Raw genomic sequence first — 13,109 nt, 5'->3', positions numbered from 1 at the left:
ATCTAATCACCCATCACGCCAGCGCACCAGGTCTGATATCCAGCGTCTTCTCAAAAGTAGATTGAAGACTGTCATCAATAGACGCCAGTGAGCTGTACCAGCAGCACCGAATAGTCTCTTCACATATCCCGTCATTATGCTCGACTCCACCACATTACGGTCCATTCCAACACCATCCGTCATCCAAACCCTTCTGGCGGTACCCTTCGTCCTCATCACAATCAGCCTGCTAACATGGTTAACGACAACAATCAACTGGTACCACTCCATATCACAATTCAAATCACGAACAAAATACCCATCATCAACACTCAAACCAATCGCACCACCTCTCCTACCGTACGCCATCCCATGGCTAGGCAGTGCCCTGACCTTCCTCAACGAAAACCCAGGCTCCTTCTGGCGTATGCTCCGCGCCAAACTTGCCAGCACAGGAACAAACATGCAAGTCTGCACGATACTGCTCGGCGGCCAGAAAGCTCACGTGGTCAACTCAGCGGCGGCCGTCCAAGCGCTGTTCAAAAGTAAAACCGTCTCGCGCGACCTTTTCAACCGTCAAATCGCCATACAGGGGCTCGGCACGTCCAAGGCAGACGCCGACATCATGTTCCCGTCGGCGCCGACATCCGGTCACATCGACAGTAAGGTTGATACCATGGATGCACTCAACCACGAGTTCCTGCTCAGTCAGAGCGCCGCAAACTCTCTAATGAGCAAGTTCATGGACTTTTTCCGGTCATCGCTAGACAATGTCGACTTGGACAGCAAGGAGTGGAAGCAAGTCGACCTACTCGCATGGTGGAAGAAGGTCATGTTCAACGCCTCGACTGGCGCGGTACTGGGAACAAAAATCCTCGAAATGAACCCAAACCTCGCCGATCAGTTTTGGGAGTACGATGCGGGATTTCTGGCGCGCTTTTATGGTTTGCCCAGGTTCATCAAACCGAGGGCGTATGCCTGTCTGGATGAGATGCTGGACAAAACGGAAGCTTGGGTCGAATATGTGCTTGCCGAGCACGGCGGTGACCCCCCCGAGGAGCCGGACTGGGAACCACTGATGGGATCAAAAGTCGTGCGAGCGAGGCATCGCTATTACAACAGAGAAGGCTTGAGTTCCAGAGGCAGGGCCGCTTTTGATCTCGGGTTGCTCTTCGGCCTCCAATCAAATGTTATACCTATCACCAGCTGGATACTGGCTCATCTCCTTTCCCCTCTGACACCGGCCGACGTGCTGGTTAGAGTGCAGGAGGAGATTGGGAGCGCAAGAAGGCCGGACAACGAGGTGGATATTTCCATTCTTGTGGCTCAGCCGTTATTGAATTCCATTGTGCACGAAACTCTGAGACATTATGTTGATGCGCTGGTGACGCGTCAATTGAAAGTGGACATGGTTCTTGACGGTTACCTATTGAAGAAGGACGACTTGGTGATGGCTCCGAGCTCCTTAAGTCAGCATGACCCCCAATTCTGGGAACAAGATACCGAGCCTCCAGCTGATGCATGGTATGCGGAGAGGTTTCTGAAACAAGATCCAACCACGGGGAAGCAGACGTTCAGCACTTCTTGGACCGCCGGGAAATTCTTTCCGTTCGGTGGAGGCACTCATGTTTGTCCTGGTCGGATCTTTGCCAAACAAGAGATTCTTGGAGCACTTGCGACCTTGCTGCTCAAGTTTGATCTTCGATTTGTGGAGTATTTGGGTACGGACAAGAACGGAAGCGTGGTGAGTTTAGGGAAAGGGGCTGCTGGCTTTCCCAAGGTGAGGAAGCAGTATGCCGGCAATGGAACTTTGAGTATGGATGGAGACATTCGTGTGCAAATGAGAGCACGCTGATCGGGAGGAAACTGAGAGTTCCCAGCCCATTTACTGGAATCATGAGACCGCCATTGTCGCTGTGAGACACCATGCTGTCAAGTTTGCATTTAAAGGTCACCGGAGTATCAGCAGCCGTCTTTATTCTCTACAAAACGTCTCGGATTAAGCGTTCAAGCGGATGTTTACTGGACATTGCCGCACGGGAGCTGCCTCGTTGGACAAGGTTCATGTGTAAATTCCTTTTTTGATTGCGGAAATGCATTGACGGTCGATCTTGAACAAAAAATGAGTGACTGCAGCAAACTGGTGAAACAGGGAGCATGGGGCAGATGGCTGGGGTGTTGATCAGTTGACTGAACGAGATATCTACGAGTTGCCAATGGCGTCATTGTGCTTCAAGAGGCCGTGACAGCCAGGAGTTCGTCCGGGCGGCAACATGAGACTGTCTGGGGGTGTTGTTGCCGTATTTCGCTGTGCAAGTTGCCAGGTCTATTACGAAGTCGGCGATGAGGTACACAGTACTCAAACTCTGGTGAAGCATGCCGTTAGTAAAGAATTGAGGCTGGGTGTGTGTCGTCACTGAACCCCTTCTTGTGACCCTTGTTGTGACCCTAGATTCGGAGCTTTTGGGGGAACAAAAGATCTGGGTTTGACGCAGGGTCCACGGTTCGAAATCCGAATAAAACATGTCCCTGCATAGAATCTCTCCACGATACCGCGTATCTGTTTGACAGGGAGGCTGGCATCAACGATGACCCTGCTGACGATATGGGTGACATCGAGTCTTCTCTGATGCTAGGAAGCATCGTCATTGTGGTGGCGGAAGAATGAAACTGTAGTTGTGTTGGGCATCAGCTTCATTAAGCAAGAATCCCGCGTCACGGTTTTCACTGGACACCGGCTCCTCTATCAGGCAGAGTCTCCATCAGCATTTGCCTCAGAGCAGAGGACAGAATCCACACACGCCCAGCAACCAGGATGATGATCTTCCAGTTGGACAGTACCACAGTACCTCCACTTGAGAAGCCAGGCGTCTCTTGAAAGCCTTGCTGCTTCGAAATACTCGTAGCAGGACGGAGATATAATGACGGTATGAGCAGAAGGCTGGGGGACTATCTTGACTTTTCTCCCCGGTGATAGTTACTGTCATTGCAGTTCTGCTCGGCACCAGTATGCTGAAATCAAGGCAAAGTAAGGCTCGAGACACGGGAACAACGGTCAGCGGCGTCTCGTTGGTCAACGCGAAGGGGCTGTTGCTGGAGGAATTTGTGGTTCGGGATTACTGGGACCGATGATAATCATCTGAACATGATATGGAGTATGTTGGTTGGATGAAGACAGTGGGATGTGGTTGTAGATCTGAATGATCAGCGACGTCAACATGCATGACCTGCACCGGAGGAATTTTGCCTGCACCCACTCTGTGGCCCTTCTGTGCCTACCAGAAGTCACAAGAGGCTCTTTAGGCGTTTAAGCCCCCACAGTTTAGGCTTGAATGGGCGTGGATAGGGAGCCTTGGCCATCCTCTTAGCAGGCTGGGTACCGTGATACACGTAGCCTTCATCTCTCTGATTGATTGCGATAATCCGACTATCCGGTCTGCCGCTCAACTACTGGCCCCTACCACAGCAAGTGGCCTTGGACGCCGTCATTATTGTGTTGTTGTTTTCGCCGCTCATGCTACCTGACCTCGTGGCAACGCCCAAGTTGTACCAACACCGACAGCCTTGCGCCACCAAAACTCTCCTTGTGAAACATTGAGAAGAGGAGGGCCATACAATCATCGACGACGTCAAAGGAGCAGAAACCTCGAGGAGCCACTGAAACAACACCCTTTCCTTTCGACATTCCACCCTGCGATGAAACCCACTGCCCTATCGAAACCGTCTCATCAGATCCTCAACAATCCACAAGTCAAAGGCCTTCGTTGATGTCGATCAAGATCCAGTAGAACCTCCTACTGCACGACGTCAACTTCGCTGCTCGCTGGTCAGTGTATCCACTATCACAAGAGCCTGCTCCAACTGCTGGCGGAAGAGGAAAGTTGACCGTACGACCGTCCTAGAAGAACCTATCTTGGGATCCTGGTGGACAAGCAGACTCCAACATTCGCCCTGTCAAGCAGAATCCATCACGATTAATCCTGAATTTTCCGGCGATCATCTCAAAACAAGCGAATAAACCAAAATCATACTCCACACTTCTCTGGCGTTGACGGAACTCTCCCTGGGACCCTCCCTCTCCCTGGCAAAAGCTTCAGGGAAGGTGACCCTTCCCTGCGGTACCCAACCCTTTCCATTCCCCTCTCTCGCCAAGGGTCATTACCCTTCGAATACTCGTTCACACCACTTTACTCGACGTTCTCTTTTCCTCCCCTTATACAGGGCAACAAGTTACACGCCTGGGTAGCTAATACCAGTCACTAACGAGGTGCTTCCTCGTCAAATGCGGGAGCGGAATCCTTCGTAGCACCACTACGTGGACACAGGCCAGTGCGCTCAGCCAGCCTGCGCAGGAAAAGGCCAATGCGCCGTTGGACCTTGACCAAAACTTGGAAAACAAGCAGGACCGTTGGAACACAGAAGACTTCGAGAATCGTCAACAGCAAACACAAACCTTCTCATCATATGCCTACGATTGCGGTGTTTTAACCACAACATACCTCATGACTTCGCGAGACTCGATAGACGTCTCCATCCGACCCTCAATATCTCCTTCAATATCAAGCGCTTCCTCTTCTTCTTCCGAATCCGACAGCTCCCTACCCCAAACTTCTCCCAGATCTCAACCGCGGCGGTCGCGTATGGACAGGCCCAGAATAGGGGAAAGACAGCGTTCGAACACGATCATCGTACCCAAAAGTCAATACGTTGCTCCGAGAGAAATGCCACAATATCCCCCAGACGACGCGAGAGCAATGAGTCCCAGAAGAAACAGCGAAGACATTGAGAGGTTGGAACGAGGTGTTCGAGAAAGCCTGAAAGAGTATGAATGTCCGTTACCGTTTCCGTTGTTCCCAGGACTAACTCTGTCACTTTAGGCAAGCTCGAAGTTTACAGTCTTCTCTTGCAGCATTGGCGGAAAAGATTGACGAGGTCAAGAACGACCACGACAAGCTGGAAAACGAGAACCGCTTCCTCCAGGACTACATTGGCGGCTTGACGAGAACCATGTCAAGAGACAACCTTGGCAGAAGTGCGAGCACCAGGAAAGGCAGACGATGATCGACTCACGAATCCACCTCGCCTTTTCGCATCTTTACCGCGGCGCGGTTCCAACTCGTACATCCTAGCTGTCTACCTCAAGAACACGCCTGAGGTACCTAGGTCGGGGGCGTTCTGATGTCGTTCATTTTCTACGAAACCTTTATGATACCCTTGCATCGGATACTGGCGCTCTACACAAAGCATTGCTACAACATAATACCATCGTCATTGGCCTGAACGACAAATCATCGGCATCGCTTATTCGAGCACTCATTCATTTCTTCGTCTAATTTCATATGGGAGCTGGTTCGCTTGATCTATGGATCTTCTTGTACAATTACAGAGGCTACTGGTCTCACTGGCGTCTTTTGGGTTTGTTTTCCATGGGGAAAAAGGTTATGAGCAAGAGGCGCTGCTACGGTCAGCACATGGGCCTACTCTACGTTACTGAAGCAAGAGCTAGTCTAGCTATGTGAAGATACAAGTGGACTGAAGAGTGTTGGCATGACAATAGTCTGTCGACCTCACACCACAACCTCATCATAGATGAATTGCACAATCTGCATTCTATCCACATTCATTCGCTCAGAGGGCTTTCTGTTTTAGCTTGTTGTTTGGTTCCAGGCCTTGCATTCCTTGGTTACCTTTAGTGTTGCCAACGAGGTCGGAGTTACTTGCCGAGGGCGCCCATCGACGATGGAATGAAAAGCTTACTGGCGACCCGTCCACCAGGCAAGGCTGTCAGACCACCAATCGATGACATCGACATTGGACTTAGGCGAGCCCGTGCTCCTGGACACGAGATCTGTCAAGCTTTGGCACGAGGCCGCCAGTGCCGCCGAAAGCTCGGGAAAAGGCTATAGTTGGTCTGTAGTAATGCTGTCATTGTTTGTCTTCTCCGCCTCGCTTAGCTACCCGACGTGCCGTTGATTAACTTGAAATGGTACTGGGTTGTGCCTCTAACAACTACTCACCGCAGTAGTATGGAATGATCTCGCTGGAGGAAATACGAGTACTGCATGCACCACACCAAACAAGATGTTTCTCATTTCCTACGAGTTTCTCAGCAAGCTCTTTGTGCTAGCAACCCGAAAATCGTGCTTGCCTGTGGTGGAGCGGTCACCTGTCAGACCTAAACTCTCGTTGTCTTCCTGGAAGACGGGAATCCAGCTTTGTCCAAAGACTCAAATTGCTGGCGCTGGCACATGGTCAAGAGGTGACAAATACTGCCCAAAGGAGAACTCCCCGTACTTTTTTCCGTCTACAACGAGATTAGACATCATGCTTTGAGGGTGTTCATGTCCACAGATTTTCAATTCTCCTTGGCGACTCGTATTGATTTCCACACGAGTGTCACGCACATGGCTGAGAGTCTGGACTGTCTGTGCGCAGGGCTGACCACATGTCTGTCGGAGAGCGCCTCCCGAGCATCTGATGTTTGGAATGTACTTGAAGCGAGCCTAGACTTTCCGATGGAGACGGGAACAGTGAAAATTGCGGATAGGAAAGGGTGAGGGCAAGCTTTTACAAAACGCGGGTGGTGGACATGGTGTTCTTCTGGTAACGAGCGCCTACAGGTCTCCTCCTAGAAGGTAGTTGTGTCCATACAAATGCTATATGATCTCTTGCTTCGGAAGGAGCAAGACTTGATAAGCTTAATTCGGGCGTGGACTTAATCTCTTCACTTGACACTCGTTCCTTTTCACACTTTCTCCCAAAAGTCAATCTTGACGCGTTAAGACCTCCTGGCTGACATGTTGAAGAAATCAGATTTCAATTCGCAATAGTGCTTCAACAGTACCTTCATTGTCAATCTACCTCGCTAGTGAGAAAGTGAGCGATCTCAACACCAAATTCCCCCTTTCTCCATCCTTTCCTTGAAGACGTAGACATCCCTCTTATCGGAGCACATCGTCATGTCCCTCTACAGATCCTTCTCAGTGACATTCTTCTCCTGGTGGACGTCGGTGACCTGGTCATCACTTCTACGACCACCCAGGCTTGCGAGATGACGGTCAAGCCCAATCTCGGCATTGATCGCAGTCATGCGTTCACGGTCAGCCACGGCAACACCGCTTGATCCAAAAACAAGATCCATCTCTTCAAGCGTGAGCTGCTTGGTCTCGGGCACTGTTTGTACATGTCAGACAGGCATCCCAAAAATCATGTTCCGTGGTTACTTACCGAAGAACCAGATGAAGGCAGCTCCGATGGTGATCAAAACGCCGAAAAGGATAAAGGTTCCGTATGTGATGCCCGTGATCATGTCAGGGGTGACTTGACCGACAATGAAGTTGTTCATCCAGTTGGATGATGCTCCCAATGCAATACCATATGGACGAGCTGATAGTGGCCAAACCTCTGCGACGACAATCCAAGCACTAGAGAAAGGTCAGCAGACAGCCAACATAGTCGGATCATGGTCAGCAAACTTACCAAGGTCCCCAAGACCAGCCGAAGTGGATGACGAAAAGCCAGACCATGACAATAGCCGCCCAACCAGCAGCGTGGTGGGTAGGCCACTGGTGCTGGTTCTTGGCGAAAATAATGGCGATGATAAAATGGCAAAGACCCATGGCAAGTGCACCAAGTGCGAGAGTAGGTTTCCGTCCCATTTTATCGATATACAGGATGGCGGGAATGGTGGCTAGGAACATGGCAATCCCGACGACACCTGTGGCAAGGAGCGAAGTGGTGTTCGAGGACAAGCCAAGGGATCCGAAAATCTGCCTTTCTGTTAGCATCACAATCGCTCGACGACTTCAGAGACTTACCTGTGGGGCATAGTACAGGACGGCATTGATACCTGTCCATTGTTGGAAGAACATGGTAACCGTCGCTACAATGACACGACGGAACATGGGCATGGTCTTGAACAGAGATCCGATAGCGACAAACTGCAGCTTGACCACGTTCCATGGCGTGAGGACGGCCAAGTGTGGGAAGTTGTGTTCCACAGTTCTCTTTTCAAACAACGACTGTGCCTTGATCTCGAGAAACTCGAGTTCGATGAGCTCATTGTCGACGGGCATGTTTCTCAAAAGAGCCAATGTTCTTCTCGCGTCCTCTTCGTGGCCGTGGTGGATCAACCATCGAGGCGTGAATGGCATGAAGATCATGCCAACCAGGAGGACGAGAGCAGGTGCCAACTGAAGGGCGAGTGGTACAAGCCATGCAGCATCGGATTGGCTTTTCCCAGTGCCACCGATGTAGTTGGTACCATAGTCCTGGGAATCTTAGCACACAGGAAGTATGTTGCAATGGTGCGAAAGAACTCACGATCCAGAAGCTGACCATGATGCCAAACTCAATGGCGAATTGTTGCAATCCAATGAGCAATCCGCGCAACTCGGGAGGCGCGCACTCAGCCACATACATGGGCACAATCATGGAAAGGGAGCCAACGCCCATACCGACGATGAAACGACCTCCAAGAATCGCGTTGTGGCCAGCTGTCGTGGCTGTACATTGAACAATGACGCCGATGATGAAGACGCAAGTATTGACGATGATGGCATATTTTCGCGAGATGATTTCAGCGAGAAAGCCAGAATACAATGTGCCTGTCCAGGCCCCCAGTTCCAGAATGGAAGTGAGCCAGCCTTTCTTGGTGGTGTTGGTGGTATAACCTCCCATGTGGTCACCGAAGGAGGTCATGGTTCTGAACAGAGTTCATGTCAGTCAAATGGTTTTGTTTGACCCCGGGCTAAGGTCGACGGCGCGGTGTGGACAAACTCACAGGACACCACTGAAAACACCCTGGTTGTAACCATAGAGCAGACCACCGATGCAAGCGAACATGGCAATGCCAAAGACACGGATGTTCTTGACCAGTGATTGTGGACCGGCCTTGCCTGCCAGCTGCAGACGGTGTTGAACCGCGGCATCAGTGAATTGGGAGGTCTTTCCTCCTACGGGCGCCATCTTTGCAGTAATTTTCAGTGCAACAGTCAATGGCAACGAGGCTTTTGTGAGGAATGAGGTTGGACGAGATCTTCTAGAAGGGAGACGATCTGATATTCTATACTGTCGGTTACCCTCCCACACCTGCGGTCTTCAGGCTAATTCAGGTGGCACATGGCACGGACTTGATATGTACGAACAGGACGCCGTACATGCTGCTATTGCATTTTTATTGGTACGAGTGGACTTGTATCCTTGCAAGTGTGTCAATCAGCCGGTAGAGTGTCCAGCGAAGCACTGGGGATCTTCTCCTTGTGGGTCGACAGATACTGCTATTCGGCACTTGGCTGCCGCTCCCAGGAAGCACCAAACCACTTTCACAGACCAACCTCCGCACAGAAAACATTCTCTGAGGCGTATCATCGACGATATGGATATGGAGGTGAGCCAGCAACCGGATGGCTAGTCCACTAGAGCCTTACGGTCACGGCCCAATATTGTTGTCAGACTATCGAGTGTTCTGGCAGTCGGTATGGCGCAAAAGGCGCCGACGAGTCCTCCAAGGCTAAACGGACATACGGTAAGAATCGCGAATGCAACCGGAAATCCCATGAAATCAGCAACCATGACGATACCAATTTCTGGGTAGTCTGCCCCTGTATAGGATCATTACTGATCATGAGAGGCTGGAGATGTCGAATGATACACGACTAACTCCGCAACATGTTTTCGCCTCCACCTCCACATTTCAGGTATTGGCCTTTAGGCTAAATACTAATGGGCAACCTCGACCCTGGATGGCCTTTCCAGGCTGCTTTCCTTTTACCCAAAGCCCAACTACCCCGTCCTATCTCCATATTTGGGCTCTCATGTTACATCAAACACCTCGACAAATTAGGCACCTCCATTGGCGGGTTCAACCTGATGACCTGCCATTGCCGCATATCCGACTATTCTCGGCATTTCTTGCTCGCAGAGTCGATATTCCTCTTTCATGATCGATCCAGGAAGGAGGACGGTATTCTGCCTTCGCGACGAACATTTTTGCCCTGTCGCGACCAGGGTCTCTATGCAGCTAATAGTGAAGTCGTTGCACTACACTGTTGTACCTCGCACGACATCGTTATGCGAGCAGAGATTTTTCTACATGCAGACCACATGAGACAAGGGAACATGTGGATGGATTCTCCCTCCAAAGCTAAGTCTGTGATGAAATAGGCGGTGACTTACTCCTCTTTCGACATTTACAGATCCGCCCGGCAATTTACAGTTGGATGATCATCACATAACCAGAGTTACGCAAGGCGAAAGATCCCCACGATGATCCAAATCCAGAGAATGTCGGCTACCCCCAGGCGGAGGACCTGCGGAGTACCAGTGCGAATATGTCGGTGAGTCGCGGAGGTACATGCTGCGTCGAGATGATAAAATCTACCGAAGCCCATGAAAAAGTCTTCTTCGGTCGACCCCTTCTCCAGATCCATTGAAGCAGCATTGAGCCATGGCAGCCCTCGCAATAGGCATTCTCGCCCTGGTGGCCGTGCCAGGAGTAGCAGGCACCTTTCCAGATTGCGTGAATGGTCCCCTGAAGAACAACACCGTGTGTAATACCGGTGCTCCTGCCGTTTCCAGAGCTCAGGCCTTGGTCGCTGCTTTGACTAATGCTGAGAAATTCAACCTCACCGGCAACACCTCACCAGGAGTTCCACGACTGGGTCTACCGAGTTACCAGTGGTGGCAAGAAGCGTTGCACGGGGTTGCATCTTCTCCTGGCGTCAACTTTAGCACGTCTGGGAACTTCTCCCATGCCACTTCCTTTCCGCAACCCATCCTGATGAGTGCTGCCTTCGATGACGCATTGATCCATGATGTTGCCACTGTTGTTAGCACAGAAGCGCGAGCATTCAATAACTTCAACCGAGCCGGACTGGACTTCTGGACACCCAATATCAATCCCTACAAGTGAGTGTTCGGATGCGGCTCGACTGGCGCGATCGCTTTACTGATAATGTCCTTCAGAGATCCAAGATGGGGCAGAGGTCAAGAGACGCCCGGAGAAGATCCTTTCCATCTCAAATCATACGTTGCCCAGCTCATCGACGGTCTTCAAGGAGGTCACGACCCGCCCATCAAGAAGATTGTGGCAACTTGCAAGCATTTCGTGGCATATGATCTCGAGGACTGGGAGACCGCCGATCGGTACAACTTTGACGCGATAGTATCAACTCAAGACCTTGCGGAGTATTACATACAGCCTTTCCAGACGTGCGCAAGGGACGCTGCTGTGGGGTGAGTTCGATTTAGCCTGAATATCCGGCCTCGAAATTGCTGACTTGCCAAGCTCCATCATGTGCTCCTACAATGCGTTGAACGGAGTTCCCACCTGTGCGGATCCGTACATTCTGCAGGATATCCTGAGAGAGCACTGGAACTGGACTGGTGATGGCCACTATGTGACCTCGGATTGTGATGCTATCCAGAACGTCTTTTCGCCTCATTACTATACGTCGACTCGCGAGCAGGCTGTGGCCGATACCCTGATTGCTGGTGCGGATTTGAACTGCGTGGGTATTGAGGTCCAATCGTGTGGGAATCTGCTAATATAGTGACAGGGAACTTATTATCAAACATGGCTCCCCGAAGCATACGCCGAAGGTCTGTTCAACCAGTCTGTCATCGATCAATCCTTGGTCCGCCTGTACCCAGCTCTTGTCAAGCTGGGTTACTTCGACCCTGCCTCGGCAACTCCCTACCGCTCACTTGGCTGGTCTGATGTCAGCACACCAGCTGCGGAAGCATTGACACTCAAAGCCGCTGAGGAGGGCATCGTGCTCATCAAGAACAATGGTGCTCTGCCACTGCAATTGCCAAAGGGCCGCAACACTACCATAGCACTCTTTGGTAGCTGGGCCAACGCTACCACCCAGATGCAGGGCAACTACTTCGGTATTGCTCCATATCTGCATTCACCACTTTATGCTCTTCAACAGTTGCCCAATGTCACTGTTCAGGAAGCAGGCGGCTTTGGCTTCCCCACGACTGGAAGCTGGGAAACGATCCTCGCCCAAGCCAACGAGAGCGACATCATCATCGTGGCCGACGGGATTGACACGAGCGTCGAGTCTGAGAGTATGGATCGATACACCCTCGACTGGGCGGCTGGAACCCTCGACCTCATCAACCAATTCGCCACATTGGGAAAACCACTCATCGTTTTACAAATGGGAGATCAGCTTGACAACACGCCCTTGCTGACCAACCCAAATGTTGATGCCATTGTCTGGGGTGGATATCCAGGCATGTCCGGAGGAGATGCTCTTGTCAACATCCTGACCGGAAAAGCCGCGCCCGCAGGACGTCTCCCTGTCACGCAATATCCTGCCGACTATGTCACGCAGGTGCCCATGACCGATATGAGTCTCCGACCGAACGCTACCTCAGGCAACCCAGGCAGAACATATATCTGGTACCCCGACTCGGTCCTGCCATTCGGCTACGGTCTGCACTACACCAACTTCAGCGTCTCCGCTGCGCCGCCTGGTAATACAAGCTACGACATTTCGTCGCTAGTCTCGAGCTGCAACAAAGCGACATATGCGTACATGGATCTGTGCCCGTTCGAGTCATACAACGTCACGGTCAAAAATACGGGAAGCGTCACTTCGGACTTCGTCACGCTCGGCTTCATCAGCGGGCAGCATGGACCCCAGCCCTATCCGATCAAACAGCTCGTCGCGTATGAGCGGTTGTTCAACGTCACGGGTGGTGGTTCGGCGACTGCATCGTTGAATTTGACGCTTGGTAGTCTCGCACGCCGCGATGAGAATGGGAACTTGGTCTTGTATCCTGGAGATTATGGGCTGTTGATTGATGTTCCGACTTCGGCGACGCTGAATTTCACGTTGACCGGATCTCAAGCCGTGTTGGATCAGTGGCCTCAGAGACCGGCTCAGGGGTGATTGGCACCGGTGAGAACAGACGCTGGAGGCAGTAAGAGGGTCGAAGCATATATGGTGAACCCTGCGAAAATATATGAGACTGTACATAGTCTATGAGATGATGCGAGAGAAATGCAGTGACAATCAACCGATGTCATGGGCGTCCGCCCCATCAGTCAACATACTCGTAACGTTTATCCCAACACCATCGTTATATAGTTGCCGCTCTTGGGCGTACCAAAACTT

The 13,109-nt window shown here is 51.3% G+C and overlaps 4 protein-coding genes across 4 annotated transcripts; 3 read left to right on the top strand and 1 right to left on the bottom strand.

The window, feature by feature from the left end:
* Positions 1–24: 24 nt before the first annotated feature.
* EDD37DRAFT_171430 (cytochrome P450, family 7, subfamily B) lies at positions 25–2,018 on the top strand. The gene has a single exon (XM_062809864.1). The coding sequence runs from the start codon at positions 137–139 to the stop codon at positions 1,832–1,834; it is 1,698 nt and encodes a 565-aa protein (XP_062666138.1). The 5' UTR covers positions 25–136; the 3' UTR covers positions 1,835–2,018.
* A 1,975-nt stretch (positions 2,019–3,993) lies between these two features.
* On the top strand, positions 3,994–5,179 carry EDD37DRAFT_171395 (uncharacterized protein). The gene is made up of 2 exons (XM_062809863.1): positions 3,994–4,801; positions 4,857–5,179. Exons 1-2 carry the CDS (start codon positions 4,482–4,484, stop codon positions 5,038–5,040), a joined length of 504 nt encoding a protein of 167 aa, XP_062666137.1. The 5' UTR covers positions 3,994–4,481; the 3' UTR covers positions 5,041–5,179.
* A 1,767-nt stretch (positions 5,180–6,946) lies between these two features.
* Positions 6,947–8,946, bottom strand: EDD37DRAFT_612997 (MFS transporter; the record flags this gene model as incomplete). Its single annotated transcript, XM_062815412.1, has 6 exons — positions 6,947–7,152; positions 7,207–7,403; positions 7,459–7,748; positions 7,797–8,249; positions 8,302–8,683; positions 8,762–8,946. 6 exons carry the CDS (start codon positions 8,944–8,946, stop codon positions 6,947–6,949), a joined length of 1,713 nt encoding a protein of 570 aa, XP_062666136.1.
* A 1,339-nt stretch (positions 8,947–10,285) lies between these two features.
* On the top strand, positions 10,286–13,073 carry EDD37DRAFT_169712 (beta-glucosidase). The gene is made up of 4 exons (XM_062809854.1): positions 10,286–10,887; positions 10,945–11,214; positions 11,267–11,489; positions 11,538–13,073. The coding sequence occupies exons 1-4, from the start codon at positions 10,427–10,429 to the stop codon at positions 12,882–12,884; spliced, it is 2,301 nt and encodes a 766-aa protein (XP_062666135.1). The 5' UTR covers positions 10,286–10,426; the 3' UTR covers positions 12,885–13,073.
* Positions 13,074–13,109: the final 36 nt, after the last annotated feature.

This window comes from Exophiala viscosa, assembly GCF_022695815.1.
Source record: "Exophiala viscosa unplaced genomic scaffold EDD37scaffold_13, whole genome shotgun sequence".
Classification (NCBI taxonomy): Eukaryota; Fungi; Ascomycota; class Eurotiomycetes; order Chaetothyriales; family Herpotrichiellaceae; genus Exophiala; species Exophiala viscosa.
This window is presented reverse-complemented; position numbering and strand designations above follow the sequence as displayed.

Coding starts and splice junctions, on each gene's coding strand:
- EDD37DRAFT_171430 (XM_062809864.1), top strand. CDS start 137: ATGCTCGACTCCACCACATTACGGTCCATTCCAACACCATCCGTCATC.
- EDD37DRAFT_171395 (XM_062809863.1), top strand. CDS start 4,482: ATGACTTCGCGAGACTCGATAGACGTCTCCATCCGACCCTCAATATCT. Junction 4,802..4,856: donor GTTCGAGAAAGCCTGAAAGA/GTATGAATGTCC, acceptor CTGTCACTTTAG/GCAAGCTCGAAGTTTACAGT.
- EDD37DRAFT_169712 (XM_062809854.1), top strand. CDS start 10,427: ATGGCAGCCCTCGCAATAGGCATTCTCGCCCTGGTGGCCGTGCCAGGA. Junction 10,888..10,944: donor CCCAATATCAATCCCTACAA/GTGAGTGTTCGG, acceptor AATGTCCTTCAG/AGATCCAAGATGGGGCAGAG. Junction 11,490..11,537: donor CTGGTGCGGATTTGAACTGC/GTGGGTATTGAG, acceptor ATATAGTGACAG/GGAACTTATTATCAAACATG.